Source organism: Dama dama, chromosome 10, assembly GCF_033118175.1.
Source record: "Dama dama isolate Ldn47 chromosome 10, ASM3311817v1, whole genome shotgun sequence".
Lineage (NCBI taxonomy): Eukaryota > Metazoa > Chordata > Mammalia > Artiodactyla > Cervidae > Dama > Dama dama.
The window spans coordinates 37,535,691-37,554,359 of NC_083690.1; the positions used below are offsets into that span (position 1 = coordinate 37,535,691).

Consider the following 18,669-nt stretch of genomic DNA (forward strand, 5'->3'; position numbering starts at 1 on the left):
TCTGCCCTTTTCCTTTTGACCAACTGCAAGCAAGAACAGCTTCCCTGAGGCCTGAGCCACCTGCAGTGGTTTGGGGTCCGCTGTAAGTAGCAGGCAGTGTCTTCTTGTGGCCCCTCTGAACCCCATGCTTTTCCAATTACAGTACAAAGGGAAAAACACCTACTTGGAGAAGATTGATGGCTTCCGGGCTTATTATAAGCAGTGGCTGAAAGGGATGCCAGCGGAGGAAACCCCCCACCCTTGGCAGAAATTCCAGACGAAAACAAAAGGAGACCAGCACACCATCACCGAGGCGGATATGGACAAAGGCCCTGGGGGCAGGTGATGAGGAGGTCCTAGGGGACCCCCAGCAGGGCCGGAGCAAAGTGCACAGCCTTCACGTGGCTCTGTGGGAACCCCCCGAGTCCCCTTCACATGAAAGACTGAACTTGCCGGGGCAGCTGCAAGCATGAGGCAAAGTCCAGGGTCAGAGCTCCAGCTTAGGTGTCGGTCTGAGGACGAATGCTGGCCCAGGTGCCCAACAAGTTCATGGCAAGTGCCAGAGCAGCGTGGGCCACCTTGGTCCGTCATCTCAGGCCATCCCCGTCTGAGGGTGACGACGAGGAGGGTGAGTTCGCTCCAGGTCACACGGCACTGATGAGATGGAGTCAGGATCGAGTCCTAAGGGTGACTAGTCTCCGGGGCCTGGTGCCGTCCCCCTGGGTGCCAGACCGCTGGCCCTGAGAGAGAAGGGACATGAAGCCCAAAAGGTTTAGAAATTTTTTTTATTTCTACAAATCATAGCTGATGAACACCAAAGCCTTCCCACAGAGACCATGCTCCTAGTCGGGCCTGGGGACCGCTCTGAGGAAAAGCTGCTCCCAGCAAAGGGTGACGTGACGGGCGGAGTCCTGCGCAGCCCAGAGTCCAGGGTGGGTGGCGGTCCGGGCCCGACGCTCAGCCAGAGCAGCCCCGGCAGCCGCAGTGCGTGCACTCGATGATCCGGCCCTGCGGACAGAGGACCCCTGAGACCCCGCGCCCACACACGGGAGGCCCTCCCCCCGCTCCAAGGGAAGCGAGGCCACAGGACATCCACTCCCCATGGACCCTCCTCAGAAACCCTCTGTGATGGTGCGGGATGGGGAAAATTCGGTTCCTTCATAAAAATGGGAACAGCTGCTGTTGACAGTTACATCTCTGTCTGGATTTAATTCATACAAATTCAATGTACATACTTGCTCCCAAAAAGAAAGAAAAAAAAATCTGAGTGATTGCTCTTGTTCTGTGAAGCAAGCATGACACACCATTCAACAAGCTGGAGCCAACTGTGCTCTGCGCTCGGGGCTCAGTGCCAGGGCCTCACGGTGTCCTCTGGGCTGAGGAGCTTTCTAGTAGGGTGTGGGGAGAAGAATGGGGTGTCCTTGAACCTGTATGGTGGCAGGACAGTTGTACCCCAGGCCAGGTGTGTGGTCTAGTGTCCAGGCAGGGGCCTGCCCAGTTCAGAAAAGGGGTTTATTCTCCTTTTCCCTCTTTTTTGGAGATGCAAGACTGGTCTAAGGAATCAAGATCCAGTGGTGAAACTCAACTAAATCTGTTCTGGACACCGCACTGTGGGGCTCCTGCTGCTCTGCCCGCCCCACCAGACCTGCACAGAGCCTCCCTTGGAAGGCAGCCTATGCCCGCCGTCCACTACTCCACACGCCCATCCTGAGCTTCCAGAGAACGCGGAGGGACAGACCTGCCTGCTGAGCTGAAGCCCATGGGCCAGAGCCAAGGCTCTGCACACGCTAACCAGTGCTGCAGCCTGAAGGTCAGACCGTGAGAAAGAGAGCATCTGGCCTGACCTTGCTCACGGGCAGCTGAGGGGCTGTACTCACAGGCCGCTAACGGCCCGGTGACCCTCCTCTGTGCCTGCTGCCGCTCCCCCTCGGGGGCCTGCGCACAGAGCTAACCACTGCGTGCCCAGCACCGTTCCCTCGCCACCCCGAGAGTTCTGGCATAAAATGCAGTGAGGCTCAAGGTGAAGTGTCACTGGGAGCAACAGGAGGCCAGGAGAAAAGGGGGACGAACCCCTGCGGCCTGGCCCACCCTCCCCTGGGTTAGCCCTCTCAGCCACGCTGGGGTGGGGGTCATCATCCGCATTTCCTGTGTGAGGATAGGAACCAGTAACTTTGCTGACACGGATCCCTGACCAGAGGGGCTCCCTCCCAGGGGGAGGGCCAGCAGAACACCCAGCCACAGAACAGAACATAAAACCCATTGTGGTCAGTTAGGTCAGCTAAACTGCTCATGCTAGCATCACACTCAATTGTCAGGCGGGGGGTGGGGGGGGGTGGCATTACCACTTCCAGCTTGCTTTTGGGGACCCGGCAGATGCAGTTTGTCCCAAAATTGGTGTCCCGTGTCTGGATGCACCGCAGGCAGCACAGGTTCTCATACCCTTGCTTTTTCCATTTTGCAATCAGGTTTTTATCTGCATAGCCTTCTTTAATACAGTACTCATACAGTTCTGCAAAAAGACAGGGAAGGGCCATCAGACCACAGTTTAACAAAGCTCTCCAGCCCGCAGCCCATCACTGCCCACCCTGAGAAACAGTGTTTAGTCAACACTGGCCCCCTTTTGTTTTTTGGAAACAGGAAATATCATGATGCTTGCTGAGGTTTCAAGAATTACTTAAATCGGACAGCCAAGCAAGCTGGAAAGGCCAAGAGAACATGTGGCCAGTTACCTCTGCTTATGGCTTTCCGCTTGTAGAAGAGGTCAAAGATATAGCGGGTCTTCTGGTGATGGATCCTGAAGATGGGCCACAGAGATTCCACTTTCCTCTTTCCCTCGTGAGGTTCTGTCTCAGCTGCAGAGAAAACACGGGGGTTTGCTTTGTTGTGGAGAGCAGGTTAGTCTGCACAGAACATGGTATTGTTCTGTCACTTGGGATCTGTAATTCAGCTCAATAAACAGGGTTCTGTGAGCTAAGCCAAAGGCAGGGATGAGGGTTTGGCGACACCGCCTGTCTGCTGAGGGTGAGAGCATGCTCCGGGTACCCAATGCACAGCAGTGAACAAGACAGACCACAGCCATGACCTGGGGGGGAAGGGGCAGACCAGCCCCTGGTGCTAAGGGGAAACGGCCACAGAGGAGAAAGGAACATGGAAGGGATGGCGAGTCTAGTGTGGAAAGCCACGTGGGCGCATGGGGTGACTGAGGGAGGTGGTGGTGGGGACCACAGAGCGCCTCAGGCCTGGCTGTCCTGGAAGTGGAACCTTCCCATGCTTTGGTGGTGGTGTGTAGTTGCTCAGTCATGTCACACTCTGCGACCCCATGGACTGTAGCCCACCAAGCTCCTCTGTCCGTGGGATTCTCCAGTCAAGAGTACTGGAGGGGGTTGCCATGGCCTCCTCCAAGGGGATCTTCCTGACCCAGGAGTGGAACCCCCGTCTCCTGCACTGCAGTACCACTGAGCCACCAGGGAGGCTCCCGTGCTTGGAGTCATCTCTTAAGGTTTCAATCACAGCATTTCTCTTTGCACCTTTTACACAAGGTCATGTGAACATTCTTAGATATCATTTTGGACAGGTCCACACACACAGTGGAAGGCAGCCTGCAGTGGGCTGTGTGGAGTCCTGCCCCTGGGAGGGTATGAAAAGAGGCCAGGGGTAGGGACCTCGTGGCTCAGGGTAGATTCAGGTTTCTGCCTCTTAGTTAATGCCTCAAATGACCTATTAACTCCAGAACCTGAGCAACAATTCTTTTAAAGTGCCACTCTTAAAAAGTCTAAATACATGTTCATTATTCAAGTACTAATTATGCTTGACTTTCAACTAGTTTAAAGTACTTGTAAAAAGCAAAGTTATTTACAAGTCCTGGTTACAGTCCACAGAGATAGTGCCTACACTTCTCAGTCACCCATAAAACCCCCACCACACCCTTCTCTGTTCCTCAGTCCCTATAATCAGGCTTTTTTTGTTTGGGGACTTCTTGGGTAATAGTGGCTATACAAAAACCTGAGTAGTAAACTAGGAGATATACAAAGAGCTGGGCAGTTGTGCTGAGCTAGGAAATACCAGGGACAAACTAAAAGAGAAAACAGCAACTTTCCTTCCTAAGGTAATAGTGCCAACTGCTTCACCAAGTGTGAACAACTCACATCAGAAGGACACGCCAGTAGTGCCACTGGCTTTGGTCCTCTGTGGCCTCAGAGCGTGGCTGCAAATCCCAAAGGCAAAACTTGAGTTGAAGGCAACAAACTGGAGGCAGGCTTTGGTTCCCCCATAGACGCTTTTTTTTAGGTTTGAATGTTAAATTGGAAGAGTTCACATAGAAAAGCTGGATTTCTGGCTCATCTTGGGGTGGGGGTGGGGGGGGAAGCAGCAAAGCTGGAAAAGCTGAGGCTGCATCTGACATGGCAGAAAGGGCCCTGGGTGGGGAGCAGCTTCTGCCCACCCCAGAGCTCGCTGCTGTCCCCAATACTGAATCAGCTCTGCCACCACCTGCCATCCACTCTTTTTCTTTATAGTGGAAATGAAAGCAACAGGAAGCTGGGGCTTAAAACCTGCGTATCAAAAATGGGAAAGCCGAGAAGAACTAGATGGTTAAAGAAAAAGAACACTTTTGACAGTAAAGAACATCTTATCCACCTAAATGCTCTCCCTTCAACAAGTCACCTCTTAAAAAGAGGTTTATTTCCAAGGACTCACAAATTATCTTTTCTATTACAGCAATCTCTTTAAATTCCTTTATGTTGAATAAAGATCTGTTAGGAGAAAAAAATCAGCCCCAAATGACCTTGATTATTGCAAATTCTGGATATTTAGTAGAAGTTACCTGATATACTCAGCTTCAAAAAAAGGATGACTTCAGAATAACATGGGTTAAATACCAAAAACCTTTAAGAAAAAAAGACTGCTTTAAAAAGCAATTCAGTAAGTAGTTAATACTGTGATAGGGCCAACAGGAGAAGAGGATGGTGGAGGATGAGACGGTTTGATGGCATCACTGACTCAATGGACATGAATTTGAGCAAACTCTGGGAGATGGTGAAGCCCAGCGTGCTGCAGTCCATGGGGTCACAAAGAGTAGGACATGACTTAGGAACTGAACAACAACAGGGCCAACAATGCTTGTGGCTTCAGGTTAAATTTCCCAAAACTGCACACTGTACTGATTCAAACACTGCAGGACCACATAACACTTAGGAGGAAGTGAAGATTGTGCATTCTGGACAACTGGTAGATGATGCAAAAACAAAGTGATGATGAAAACAAACCCACAAGAAAAATGCAAATAAAACATTTCAGAAAATTTGGAGTGAAAAAGAACAGGATTTTCCAAGTAAATATATTTTGTATGATTTTAAGTATACTTCTACCGGTAAATAATTCTAAGTAGACTATTTGATCTATACTCCCTAAAGGTCTTATATACTCAAAAACATTTGTTTTTTCCCAAAAACACTTTTGAGGACCTTCTCATTTGTATTATCTTACTTTCTGGCATTTATAGTATCCCTATCAGTTAAAGAGCAAACAAAACATGTCAGTGTCAGGCGGCCTCGGTGGTGCAGCCTGTCTCTTCCCATTTATCCTTGGGACACAGCCCACCCAGGCAGGAACTCCACAACTCACCTTCTCTCATTTTTTGATCTAATTCATCCAGTGTTGGCTCAATCAACTCCCACCCATCTGGGGGAGCTTTCCGGCTTCTTTTAACTTTAGGCATTTTTTCCCCAGAAGATAGTCTGCAAAAGTCTGTGGGGGAAAAAAAATTAAATGAATTGGTTTCTGAGCCTCAGGATCCCCGAGGACTTCACAAGTCACAACTCTGGTGCACATTCATATCTGTAAATCTGTTTCCTCATCTGTGTAATGGGGAGAATCTACTTATGGGGCCATGTGGGGACTTGATTATATGTAACGTGCCTGGTATTTAATGTGTGCTTAGTAGAGTTTTGCTATTATCATACACAGAATAAGACACACACTGTCCCTGAGAAGGTGATATTCTAGCAAGGAAATGCAAAGTGGAAAGGGAATTACAACACAGTGTAAGGGAGACTGATTGGGAGAGCAAAGATGAGTGTTTAAAAAGGAAGAAGAGTGAAACCAAAGTACCTTAGGGTCTGTTTCCCAAGACTATAATAGAAAGATCTCAGGTGTCTTCAGTTACAGGCTCGGATTCTTGTCCAGCTATGACTTTGGAGAGGTCACATTCCCTTTCTGGTCTTCAATCTTGTCTATAAGGTGAGGACAGTGTATTAACTGGATTGCCAAGGTCTCTTTTAAACCCAACAGACATACTATATAAAGGAAGTCATGTAAAGCCCAAAGAACAGACCAGCCCAGATCTACACAGCAAGTCATTTTTCAAACCGCAAGGCATTTCATAGCTAACAAAGAGAACTCAGGGTGGGACTTCCTGGTGGTCCAGTTGCTAAGACTCTGAGCTCCCAATGCAGGGGGCCTGGGTTCCATCCCTGGTCAGGGAACTAGTTCCCACATGCCGCAATTAACAGTTTGCATGCCTCAAGGAAGACCCGGTGCAGTCAAATAAATATTTTCAAAATATTTTTTAAAATACACTAAAAGAGAACTCATGTTAATTATCTTTAAGCAGAGCAGACTCCTCCTTTCCCACGCTCATTCAGTTCCTCCCTCCTGATGTTTACGAAGCCCCGCCCTCTTCGCCCCACTACGTGAATTCTCAGTAACAACCTTACAGAAGATCAAACTCGGTCGCACAGAGCTGGGAACCGGCAGAGTTTGACCCATCGGGGGCTCCTGACTCCCAAATCTGAGGTCTTTACACTTGTCTCCCCTGCTCTAAAGCTAGAGACGAATGGAATCTGGTCCCTGTCCCAAGGAGCACGGGCTGGGAGGACAAGGACAAGGGAATGACCACTCTGCTAACTAAGACCCACGGAGAGTCTAGGGCCTGGCCCAGCTTGGGAGTCAGTAGAGGCCTCCCATGGGAGGTAACAGCTAAGAAGCAACATGGTCAGGAAGAAAGAGTTGTGGGGCGGTGTTAAGAGTGGGGGTAGCGCGCGGGAGGGGCGGAGAGCGCAAAGGCGTTCGGAAAAAGCGAGTGAAGACGCTACAACCCGGGTTGTAAAAAGGCTCAGGAAGACTGTGGCATCTGAACCGGGATTACAAGGAAAAGCAATATTTAGACAACAAACGTTCTAGGCGAGGGGGGGAAAGCGGGAAAAATAAGGGCGGGGAAACCTAGAAGCAAGGGAACCCCCACATTTGCCATCCCCTCCGCGGAACCAGCAAGACGCCGCCTAGTCTCGGGAACTCACTTAGACCTTCGGGTCCAGAGGCCCGAACCTGTCCCAGTTCGGCTGTTCAGATCGCCCTCTGGGCCAACGCAGACGTCCGATCCCTGGCCCCCAGCCGTCACCAAGATCCTAGAGAAGAGAAGCGAAACACTCACTACGACCTCCGCCGCGATGCAACGTACCTTCTGTATCCACCGCCGCAGCGCCCCCGAGTATCTCTTCACGATGAGGTCCTCGCGGAGCCCCGCCCCGCAAGAAGCGCGGCGCTTGCGTTGCCTTAGGTGTCCGCAGCCCTGCCTGAGCAGAATTCCAGCGCCGCTGTCTCCTTTCGTCCGCACTTCCCGGCGGGGTGGGCTAGCAGGCTCACGCGCCTCCCACAGCGGGGGTTGGGAGGGGCTCTGTTGCCCAGCAGCGCGCGGGAGAGCCTGGGCTCAGGCGGTGCGTGGGACAGCCCGGCCTCCCCGAGGGCCGCGGTTCTCGCGGCGGCGGCGGCGCGCTGAGAGGGGGCCGGGTTGGGGGGGGGGGGCGGGGAAACTGGCTGGGCGGAAGAAGTCGAGCCCGAGAAATTTCCGGTTCCGGTGTCAGCTCGAGGCGCCGCCGCCGCAGCCGCCGGAGCCGCGATGCCTAAAGGAGGTGAGGGGCGGGCGCGTGTCGCCCGCGGGCCTCGAGGAGCGGCCCGAGTCCGGCTCCCGCCGTCCAGTCAGCCCGCGGGCGCCTCAGAGAGAGACTCGGAGGGAGAACGTCCGCTCCGGCTGAGGGCCAGACCTGGGCCTCGACGCCCAATTGTCCCGCTGGAGAAACTGAGGACCGTAGTAGTGGCCTCGAGCCACTCCCTCGGGAGTCTGAGGAGATTTGGAGGCTCTGGGTCCTCGCCCACCCGGATGGCCTATCTAGGGCGCGCTTCTCTCGGCCTGGGGGAGTCTGGAGTTTCCTACCCTTTTCAGGCTCGCCGGGGACTGAGTCACCGCGTCCCGCGCCAGAGTCGGGCCCGCCTGCCTTGCGCGTAAAACGTGGGCCTTTTCGGGCTCTGGGCGAGCTAGGCTTGTCTGTTGCCACCTAGCTGGATACTCTTGAGCCTGGCCGACCTAGCTTTGACTGCCCTTTTCGAGCGGCTCGACGTGGGTCTTTGAGCCTGCCACATAACCTCCCTGTGTTTTTGCAAGTATAGGGGTATGATTGTATCTACCTCATAATACTGATGCGAGTCTTGAAGTAGGTAATCCACGTGGAGGGCGCTGTATGGTGGTGATAGTCGCTAAGTGTCCAGTAAGCATTAGCTATTGTCACTCCTAAGACTTTGCCAGTTCTTTGGCCAAGAACATAAAGAATCCATGGCCTCCCCGGTTCGGTTGTACACCGTCCTTCACCCTCTTCCCCTGAGAGTCAAGAGTGCTCGACTTGAAGCCCAGCTGTGTTACTGTCTAGCCTTATGGCCTTGAACAAGTTGTTCCCCATCTGAATCACCTAGCTAATAACCCTTAGCCTGGAGAGTTGGGATCAGGATCTTAAATACATAGAGCCCTCGCTGTGCCTGGTGGCTACTGGCGCAGAAGAGGTGTTCAGTTAATACTGGTCTCTCCTGTGACATCTTGGTTAAGATGTCTCAGCCCACAGGAAGATCTGCTTGGAGCTTTTTCAAACCTAAATGACTTCCTGACTCTGCTCCCAGAGATGCTGGGGTTTTCAGAGCTGAATCTCTTTAAATCTAGTTTTCTAGTGGTTTATTCTGTGGTAGGAAGAGCTTTGTTTCCTCTGTCTCTCTCAGTCTTCTGTTCTGCAAAAGGAGGAGTATTAGGGGTACCGACCTGGGTTCGATCCCTGGGTTGGGAAGAGTCCTTGGAGAAGGGAAAAGCTACCCACTCTAGTGTTCTGGCCTGGAGAATTCCCTGGACTGTGTAGTACATGGGGTCGCAAAGAGTCAGACACGACTGAGTGACTTTTACTTCTGGTGCCAGAATTCTGAGAGTCCTACTTAATAGGTGCTTTGAGCCAAGGTTGGCGGTTACAATTAGAAAATCCTAAATAGGGATAGTTGTTTCAATGACTTGGCCTTTTGGCTTGTGAAAGCTTTATGGGCAGATAATGTTTACATTTCTTGCTGGTGTTAATTTGCTTGAAAAGTAAGAGAGAACTTGAAGATGTAAAAGTGTAAAATTCTCCAAGAGCCAAGGACCAGCTCTTGTTTCTGTTAGGAAACCTGTGAAACATTTTCAAAGGCATGGAGAGCTTCTGATAAGTTACTGTAAACCAAGTTAAGATCAGTGTCCCACAGCCAGACATGCAGGATCAGAGCCTGTAGTAGTCAATTTTGAGCTGTTTCTATTCCTTAGAACATTAAGAGGGCAAGAAAAGATGTTGGGGTTTTGGATGGCAAACTTGATCTCTCACAATAGGACTTTAATGATCCTTGACTGAGACACCCCTGGGAATCCCAGGTAGTCATTAAAAATGGGTGGTGTGGTCTGTAGCAGCCCAATTATGGCTCTGCAGCTGCTGTCTAGGAAATTAGAGGAGGCTAGTATCTCTGCTACTGTCTCTGGAGTTCAGAGCAGCTCTGGCTGCCTCCTCATAGATTCTCTGCTCTCAGTGACAGTCATGAGAAACCAGATGGGGTGCAGCTTCCAGGAGAGGTGAAATGGATCCAGGCCACAGCCACCAGCATCCTCCAGAACCAGCTGAGGAGGTGCTGCCCTGCTATGAAACTGGCTGTTGGCTTTGTGTGTGTGTGCTCAGTTGAGTCCAACTCTTTGTGACCCCATGGACTGCAGCCTGCCAGGCTCCTCTCTCCATGGAATTTTCCAGGCAAGAATACTGGAGCAGGTTGTCATTTCCTCCTCCAGGGGATTTTCCTAATCCAGGGATCGAAACTGTGTCTCTTGTGTCTCCTGCGTTGGCAGGTGGATTCTTTACCACTGCGCCACCTGGGAAGCCTGTGGCAGGGGTCAGTCTAGTGTCTTGGTTCAGAAGGGTCAGGCTATAAAATTGACTGATTCTCTGTGATGAACTTTAATTGCTAGTCACATTTTTAACTCTTAGAAGGTAGTCAGTTTTATTTTTGATTTTACCTTTGTTTGGCAGTTGTGTTTCTACTCTGAGCACAGAAAGTTTTCTCCGATAGGTTTTAAGTTTTCTCTTTCTACCATAAATACCACTTAAATATTCATGAATTAGCTTATATTCCCTGCACCTGTAGTAAATTGTCATTGTGACCAGTAGCTTTGTTTTTTTCTTTTCCCCCCACACCAAGTATTATTGGGAGGTGGGTGGGGGTGAGTGGGTGTGTAACATCTTACCAAAAAACCTGATTGAACTTTTTGGTCAACCCAATATATATATACACTAGAAGAGTAACAACTATAGCAAACTTTTTTGTAGTGCTCGTCTAGTGCCGAGCACTGTTCCACCATCTTCACATATGTTAACAAATCCATGTTCACAACAATCCTATGTGGTAGGGAAACTGAGACTCAAAGATTAAGTACCTGCCCAGAGTCACAAAACTATTAAGTGGTAGAGCTGAGATTTGAACCCAGGGATTGGACCCCAGCATTTGTGCTCTTCGCCACTCTGCTTTAGCCTCAGGTCTCCTTGTCTGTAAAATGTGACCAGCCATGATGTGCACCTTAGGTTTAACCTGGGGTTCAAGTGAGCCCGTGGCTGTGACGGAGTGTTGCAAGTAAAGAGCACTGTAGTGACGGCAGGGGTGAGGGTGACCCCTTCTCATGCCTGCATCTGAGTCCGCTGCGTGTGGACGAAGGGACCAGGGGACTTAGCCGGTCACTCCCTGTGGTGCCCCCCAGGTCCTCCCCTCAGGCCTTGGTGGTGGGAGCCTGCATCCCGCATGCGGGTTGGTGCTGCCACGTGCTGCCTCTTTTGTCCCTTTGAACAGGTGAGGGGCGAGGTACAGGTGGGTGGGTGGTCTTGGTGAGGGGCAAGGGAGGTCGGCAGCCTCTGCTGAGAGCACCTCAAGCAGGACCCAGTCTGAAGTTCAGGGCGATCAAGGGAGCTGCCTTCCTGCTGCCTTCCTAAACTTCTGGTCCTCGTGCAGGGAGAAAGGGGGGCCACAAAGGCCGGGCCCGGCAGTACACGAGCCCGGAGGAGATCGACGCCCAGCTCCAGGCCGAAAAGCAGAAGGCCAGGGTGAGTATGCCACTCTGCGGGCCACTCCAGTGGCCCAGGGTGGCACCCAGAGAGGCTGGACAAGGGCCACCCACCCTCTGGAAGAAGCCAACACCTGGGGTGTGGTTGGAGGGGGCGGGCGGCTGATAGGAGGAGAGCGGGCCTTTGGTTGATCCCTTAGAACTTCGTTTCCTCAGCAGCCAGTGCCTGGGTGGGTCCTGTTCCTGTCTGTGGGGGCTCTCCGCGCCCGCCTTGTGTGCGCCAGCCTCTGCCAGCCCCACTGGGGCTTGACACCCTGCCTTCACACTCCTGCCACTGACAAGAGTGCCATTCGTGCTTAGCACCCCCTCCTGTGTGCTCCCCTCACTGGTACTCCCTACCCTTCCCCCTCCAGTCTAAGCTTAGGAGCTCCCTCTGTTCCTCGGTGCTTTTTCCAGCCCACTGTCGGGAAACAAAGCATGTTTCCGTCGTTGGTGTCCGTGACCCTCCCACACCATTAGATGCTCACCTGGATGAGGGCCACAGGGAGCTGTCAGTGCGGATGACTGAGTGTGACGTGTGAGGGAGAAGGGAGAAGCCGCAGTTGGGGAGGGTCTGGCGGAGCAGCCTGCGGCTGAACAGGACCTTGGAGAATATGCGGGCAAGAGCTAAGGCAGGGGAAGTGCTTACGGTTTTGTAAGGGATGTTTCTACTAGGGAGGCAAGAAGGGTAGAGGGAGGCGGCCCAGCAGGGCATCTATGTGGGCTGGTTGGAGTGACTGACCCACCACTGACTGGGGGAGTGGAAAGTGGGGGAGGGAGGAGGCTTGCCCGGGAAAACGAGTACAAATTGGCACCTGTGTGTGGCAGCAGGGAGAGTGGGAGGGAAACGGAGCGGGACTGTGGTTTCCAGCCCCACGGCCAAGTCCTGTGAGCTCTGTGGGACAAGCTGCGTACCAACGCAGTCCCAGGCACCTGGGCTGATAAGAGGAGCAGGGCCTTGTATGGCTGTGTGAGGGGTGGGTTGGACTGGGAAAGGCTTCTAGGCTGTGGAGCCAAGTGAATAGGATGTCTGTGACCCAGGTCCCCCATGGAGGCCAGCGTAGCAGAGTAGGACTCATATACTTGGTCCCAGCCTTCTGGGGGCTTAATTTCTCAAGGTGCACAATCTGGGGCAGGAGGGATGGAAGGATCATGGTCTTGGGAGTTTGGTTTGCATCTTTTGATTCCTCAGATTGTCCATTTCTGAAACAGGAAGAAGAGGAACAAGGAGAAGAAGGTGGAGATGGGGCTGCAGGTGACCCGAAAAAAGAGAAGAAATCTCTAGATTCTGATGAGAGCGAGGATGAAGAAGATGATTACCAGGTACTGAGTCTGATGGGGACCTGGGTTCTGGACTCATCCATTCAACAAATGTTCATCAGTTGTTTCCCAGTCCCCGTGGTACATTCAGACAGAGTCCTTACACTTAAGAGTTTGCATTGTAATAAGGAGATATAGACAACAAGGAAGTCCATGAACAGTATAACTTCTGGTAGCCTGAAGTATCATGAATAAGATCACCCATGATTGAGGAGCGGTGTGTGGTGAGAAGGTGACTTTTAAACTGAGATCTGAAAAACAAGGTGGAGCCAGTCACGTGAAAATTGTTTTGCTGAGTAGTCGAGGCAGCCAAGTTAGCAAGTGCAGTCTGGGAGTCGGAACAACCTAGGCAGGTCCAGGGAACAGAGAGGCTAGTGGGGCTGTGACTTGGTGGGTAAGAAGTGGAGTCAGGAATGGAGGAGGAGAGAATGGAAAGGCGCGCCTGTGCGGTTGTTGCAGAGGTTTTGGTTTAATCGTAGTGGGTAGTGGGCAGCTGGTAGAGTGGGGTGTGGGCGCGAGAGAGGGCCAGTGTGTGCATGCTTAGTCACTTCAGTCATGTTTGCCTCTTTCATGACCCTGTGGACTGCAGCCTGCCAGGCTCCTCAGTCCATGGGATTCTCCAGGCAAGAATTCTGGGCAGATTTGCTTTTATCTGCAGAGTGAGTTGTACAGTGTTGAGCATAGAAGCCAAGAGCTGGTAGCAGGTATCCAGACAAGAAATTGTGACTTCCCTGAAGGGGGTGGCATTAGCAGTGGAGAAAAGTGGGCAGATTCGAGCTGTGTTTTAGAGATGAACTCGTTGGGATTTGTCAGGGGTTGGGGTGGTGGGCTAAGGGGAAAGAGAAACAAGACGTTGCTCGGGGTTGTGGGGAGGGACGGGCTGAGCCTGCGGTTCTGTGTTAGACGAGCTAAACGCCAGATGTCCGGTGTCTGGGTGGGGTGTATACACATACCGGCTGGGCAGAGGTGCCTGGAGCTCCGTACAGTGCTCTGATGAACAGGCGTTTCGAAGCTCTCTCCCTGGTCTCTTAAAGAGAACAGCTGGGTTGACAGGGCCTGAAGCTTTGCTCAAACCTGTTGCATCAAGCACTTGTGCTCTCATTTCTTTCTAAACTTTGCCTGGGCAGCTGGGAGGTGCAAGCTGCAGGTGCGCCTCCCCAAACCTATAGACGTTGAGCTTGTTCCCAGGTCCCACTTCCCTGCAAGCAACCTCTTCAGGGACCCAGCATGGCTAGCAGCCAGGCATGAGGTTCCATGGAAATGGCTTTCAGAGGCTGAGCTCGAAGTGAGGGAGTACCTCTCTGTGCTGAGAGCTTGTGAATTGGGCTCATGTTCACATCTCCCATCTACTTCTGGGTTGATGTCAGGCATTTTATTGTGTCTCTGCTCTGTCGCCTGTGAAACTAGGGTGATGGTCCCTGGTGGCCCGGACATGGCACAGGCTAGACTCGGTCACTCACACTCCTGCTGCATCTCCTGGGTTGGTGCAGACACACCTGAGCGCTGTTCCCACCGTGAGGCTGGGCCCAGCGTCACACAGCCTGGAGAGGAGCAGTTTGTTCTAGGCCAGGCGGACTGTGGAGATGGGGGTGGCCCTCGGGCGCTGCACGACCAAGCTTCTCCAGTGTCCGGCTTCTTGTCCTACCTTAGCAAAAGCGCAAAGGCGTGGAAGGGCTCATCGACATTGAGAACCCCAACCGGGTCGCACAGACAACCAAAAAGGTCACGCAGCTGGACCTGGATGGGCCCAAGGAGCTGTCCCGAAGAGAAAGGTAACTGCTGCTTCCGAGCTGTGTGGCTGAGGCCCCAGCTCCTCTGCCCTCACTTCTGGACCCTTAGGTCTCCAGTGGCTGGGTGGGGGCTCTAGTTACGGTGTTTATTTCTATGTGATCTCATTCCCCAAAGGCCCTTTAGAAGTTTCTCGAAAAAGGAAAAAAAAAAAAAAAAAAAGGATTTTTTTCACCAGTGGAAACATAGGGAAAATAGAACACCAGATTCAGACCTGAGCGTTGCACTTGAAGTAATCCCTGGGGATGCGGATGGTCATGCTGCAGCCCCTCCCTCAAGACGCTCTGCTCCAGGGCACCTCCCTTACCCAGCCTGATCGGACCCTCCTGACCCGCATCCGTCCCTGGCGTCATGGCTGTGGGGTTGGGGGCCTGTGCTGATGGGCAGTGTGGGGAGACCCACCAGCTGCCCAGTCCTCTCGCCTCAGGTGAAAATGAGGCTGCAGAGAGCTCCCTGTGGGCTGTGTGAGGCTTGCACCTGAGGGCTAAAGTGCCCTGCACACAGCTGGTCTCTGTTTTCATGCCTACCTGGTGACATCTAGGGCCTCACAGGAGGTTGCAGGCTGCTAGGAAAAGCCACCCTGATTTCTCTGCTGATTGCACTGTTAGATTTAAATCCACCTTGCTGTGCTGACCCCATGAGAGCTGAAGGCGGTCTCTGTAAACCCCACGGGGAAGGCCCACCAGCTTGGGGTGTGACTGAGGCTGCTCAGGACCCTCCCCCTCCAACTGCCTTCTCACCACTGAGGACCCCCACCCCCCAAGGTAGCAGAGCGACAGGCAGTCTGTGCTAACTTGCTTGTACTCGGACACAGCCCCTCCTCCACTTGGGCCCCAGGCCCGAGGGTTTGGCCTTGATTCTGGCTCCCGCGTCCAGCTCAGCTGACAGTGGGGGGGAAGATGTCCCCTGTGACACCTCTTTACCCAAACAGAGAAGAAATCGAGAAGCAGAAAGCAAAAGAGCGTTACATGAAGATGCATTTAGCGGGGAAGACAGAGCAAGCCAAGGCCGACCTTGCCCGGCTGGCGATCATCCGAAAACAGCGGGAAGAGGCTGCCAGGAAGAAAGAAGAAGAGAGGAAAGGTAAGTCTTGAGCCACTGGTATGACAGCCTGACCCTGGTTCTGGACGGAGCCAAGCCCTGTACTTCGATGTCTTGCTGTGAGGTGGGTTTGGGCCAGATTGCTCAGGAGGCCCACTGTGTGTGTGTGCGCGCACGCGCACCAGATTGCTCGGGAGGCTGTGTGTGTGTGTGTGTGTGGGTGGGTGTTTGTCAGATGGGAGGTGGGCATTCCTGCCTGCCACCTCCCAGAAGGCACCTACTTTCGAGGCTAGCAGGTTCCACTAAGTCTCTGGTGCCTTGTATAGCCAGGAGACCTGCTTGGCATCACCACTGTATGTATGAGAGGCTTGGGAGGGTGTGGTGGGCTGGGCTTCCCAGATGAAATCTGGCCCAGGTGTCCCTCTTCCCCATGCCTTCCAGTGGGGCCGAAAGTGGTAGGGTTCTTCCAGGCCAGGTTGGCTGTGAGGAATTGGTCTGATTTAAAGGAGCGTTTGTGTCGGGGCGGAGGTGGGGGGGAGCCATGAGTATTGGGAATCTTGCTGTCCTGCATTCTAGAGGCCTAGAGACGCCCCAGGACATTATCACCATGTTGGAGATACCTGGTGATCTCAGCTGCCCACCAGTAGTTTGTTTCACAAACCCCAAGCAGGAAAGGACTGTGTGTGTGACTGCATGTTGCTGAGTTCAGACTTCAGAAGCCACAGGGAGAGGTTGGAATTACAGACTTCTCCTGGGAGCGGGCTAAGAAGAGTTTCTATTTGCCCAGTAGATTGCGTGTTGGTGGGCCTTTGTGGAGGGGGGTAGCCACCCAAACTTAGCAAGAATGTCTGGACACGTGGGTCCGCTGGCTTCTGTGGGAGGGCGTCAGGCCGGGCCCTTCTCCTTGGGTCTCTTCCTCATCTGCCAGCTGAGCCAGTTGCACAGACTGTTGTCTGAGGCCTTCTGGACCTACATTGCGCTGATTCTGGGGTGTGCAGGGCTGTGTGTATGGAGGGGTGGTTTCATCTTGTGACTCTCTCCCTTCCTGCTTCTCAGCAAAAGATGATGCGACCTTGTCAGGAAAACGAATGCAGTCGCTCTCCCTGAACAAGTAGCACGGCCTGTGGGAGGAGAGACCCGGGAACTGGGCCGTGCTGCCAGGACCTCCGCTGCGTCTCACCCGCCCTGTGCCCCGGTGCCGCTGCAGCAGCCCCTCGTGGCGAGGAGCCCCCCACGGCCTGGGACCTCCTCTTCATCTTGGCACGGAAATCGTTTGGGGGGATGGTGGGTGGGGGGCTGGGGGAGGGGCAGCTGCTATCTTTGAGGCAGAAAGATGCAGGACAGCATTTCATATGTAACCATTCAAATGTTTTGGCTGTTTTTAGAATTCAGAACCCTTGTTGGGGGGTACCTGGGAGGTGGGTTAAGAGGAGCTTCCATTTGTCTGGTAGATTGCGAGGCAGGGGGCGGTTGGGGCCGCAGTAGCTGCTGACGAGTTTGCGATGGCCTGTCTGCCCATCCCCCGGTCTGTGTTCCCTGGGTGCTCACTCAGAGGGGCTGGCAGCTGGCAGCCCGTGCCCATGGGTCCCTGAGGGTCACGGCTCATCCTGGCCAGTCCCCTCTGATGGACGCCTCCCCTTGCCCTTCCCACCCCACTCCCTGCCCCCTACTCTGGCCAGGCCCCGGCCCGTTCGTAACCCCGCCCGTGGATCATTTCGAGAAGCCTGTTTACTGTGCAGCACCCAGGCACAACACGCTCCACAGATCCAACTTGTATATTTGGCAAATTAAACTTGACATTATCGTAATTCTGGTCCTGTGATCGCTCTTGGGGGGCCCCCAGGCCTGAGCTGTTCTCACCCAGCAGGACCCGGTGTCCCCTCTCAGGCCCACCCCGCAGGGTTCCGGTGCCACCAGGCCCGGGTACAGAGACTGGACCCCTGGCTCAGCCTGGGCATCTGAGCCGGGAAAGACCTCAGGATACAGGAACCACCCGTCTCCTCTTTAACCCCCCGGGGACCTTAAGCCAGAGGGGCCAGGGACCTGCGCGGTGTCGAGTCCCGCCTTCCTGATGCCCCCTAGTGGTTACAGCCCCAGGATTTCAGCGCTGGGAGGAAGCGACCCAACACCCAGCACTTCTGCTTGGCCTTACCTCAGGCCTAACCCAGGCTTGGCTCAGTCACATGGGCGCCTGAAGACTCCGCACAGTGCCTGTCTTACGTATGCAGCAGCCCTCTGGAAGGGGCGCCACTTCCCAGGCAGCAGCCTCCTGAGAGGTGAACAGGTGCCAGGCATGGGTTTGCTGAAGAATAATGGGGAGCCGGGGGGCTTCCCAGGTGGCGCATTGGTAAAGAACCTGGTTGCCAAGGCGGGAGATGCCAGAGATACAGGTCTGATCGCTGGGTGGGGAAGAGCCTCTGGAGAAGGAAACAGCAGCCCCCTGCAGTCCTCTTGCCTGAAATACCCCTGGACAGAGGAGCTGTCCATGGACAGGGTTAGCGTCCACGGGGTCATAAAGAGTCAGATGCAGCTGATCACACAGACACGTGGGGAACCATGTAGCCTGAACTGTCTCCTGGGGACTTAGAATTTTTATTTCCTGATTTAAAAAGAATCAGTGGGTCTCCTCCAACTCCAGAGGTTATCCTGAGAACCCACAGGCCCTAGAACAATGGGGAAGAAGCCGCCTTTAGGTGCTGTTTTTCCTGTAAATGTGGGCCTAGTTTACCATTAGAAGATCTACTGATGTAACTCATTACCTAGTTAGACCAAAAACCATGTTATTAAAAAAAAAAAAAAAAAAAACAGTAAAATAGGAAGCGGGGGTGGGGGGATTGTCCTAAAAAATGAGCAGTTATTAGAAACCAACTGCAAACATCAAATAGAGAAACAACAATTTCTGTTAAAGCCCAGAACCAGCCTAGAGTGTACAGTCACCATTCTTGGCATCTGACTGCTGAGTGAGTGATGGGACACGGCTGGTCCTGGCAGCTCCCAGGCTGGGCTGCAGCGGGAGGCAACCACCGGGGCGCCGCCTCTGTGAGGATCAGTTATGCTGGCAAACAGCAGGAAGCTACCAGTGCCCTGCCCAGACCGACCCCTCCTCCAGACACACAGGCCAGTGTGTC

The 18,669-nt window shown here is 53.2% G+C and overlaps 3 protein-coding genes across 7 annotated transcripts in view; 2 read left to right on the forward strand and 1 right to left on the reverse strand.

Moving 5' to 3' along the window:
• PTCD1 (pentatricopeptide repeat domain 1) overlaps positions 1-1,246 on the forward strand; it is a 30,243-nt gene extending 28,997 nt beyond the window's left edge. For all 3 annotated transcript variants that reach the window (XM_061153663.1, XM_061153660.1, XM_061153659.1), the window contains one exon: positions 143-1,246. In XM_061153663.1, coding sequence (XP_061009646.1) covers positions 143-325 — 183 coding nt within the window. In that variant the 3' untranslated portion in view covers positions 326-1,246. The remainder of the gene's footprint in view (positions 1-142) is intronic.
• BUD31 (BUD31 homolog) lies at positions 747-7,680 on the reverse strand. Of its 3 annotated transcripts, none has more exons than XM_061153670.1 (6): positions 7,436-7,680; positions 6,088-6,209; positions 5,602-5,724; positions 2,709-2,831; positions 2,322-2,488; positions 747-987 (listed from the first exon to the last, which is right to left on the reverse strand). In XM_061153670.1, exons 3-6 carry the CDS (start codon positions 5,693-5,695, stop codon positions 937-939), a joined length of 435 nt encoding a protein of 144 aa, XP_061009653.1. In that variant the 5' UTR covers positions 5,696-5,724; positions 6,088-6,209; positions 7,436-7,680; the 3' UTR covers positions 747-936. The 3 variants fall into 3 exon arrangements, with proteins under 3 accessions (XP_061009653.1, XP_061009654.1, XP_061009652.1); XM_061153671.1 differs by having other exon boundaries at positions 7,409-7,490; XM_061153669.1 differs by having other exon boundaries at positions 7,275-7,489.
• Positions 7,681-7,762: 82 nt separating this feature from the next.
• Positions 7,763-17,349, forward strand: PDAP1 (PDGFA associated protein 1). The gene is made up of 6 exons (XM_061153668.1): positions 7,763-7,886; positions 11,302-11,393; positions 12,605-12,715; positions 14,363-14,484; positions 15,432-15,583; positions 16,598-17,349. Exons 1-6 carry the CDS (start codon positions 7,874-7,876, stop codon positions 16,654-16,656), a joined length of 549 nt encoding a protein of 182 aa, XP_061009651.1. The 5' UTR covers positions 7,763-7,873; the 3' UTR covers positions 16,657-17,349.
• Positions 17,350-18,669: the final 1,320 nt, after the last annotated feature.

Bases quoted from the DNA above. Each gene is read 5' to 3' on its own strand.
- BUD31 (XM_061153670.1), bottom strand. From the start codon at position 5,695: ATGCCTAAAGTTAAAAGAAGCCGGAAAGCTCCCCCAGATGGGTGGGAG. The intron at 2,489-2,708 runs GTAACTGGCCAC...GTCTTTTTGCAG, and splicing joins GCGGAAAGCCATAAGCAGAG to AACTGTATGAGTACTGTATT. The intron at 988-2,321 runs GTAATGCCACCC...CTCTGTCCGCAG, and splicing joins CCAAAAGCAAGCTGGAAGTG to GGCCGGATCATCGAGTGCAC.
- PDAP1 (XM_061153668.1), top strand. The intron at 12,716-14,362 runs GTACTGAGTCTG...GTCCTACCTTAG, and splicing joins ATGAAGAAGATGATTACCAG to CAAAAGCGCAAAGGCGTGGA. The intron at 14,485-15,431 runs GTAACTGCTGCT...TTACCCAAACAG, and splicing joins GAGCTGTCCCGAAGAGAAAG to AGAAGAAATCGAGAAGCAGA.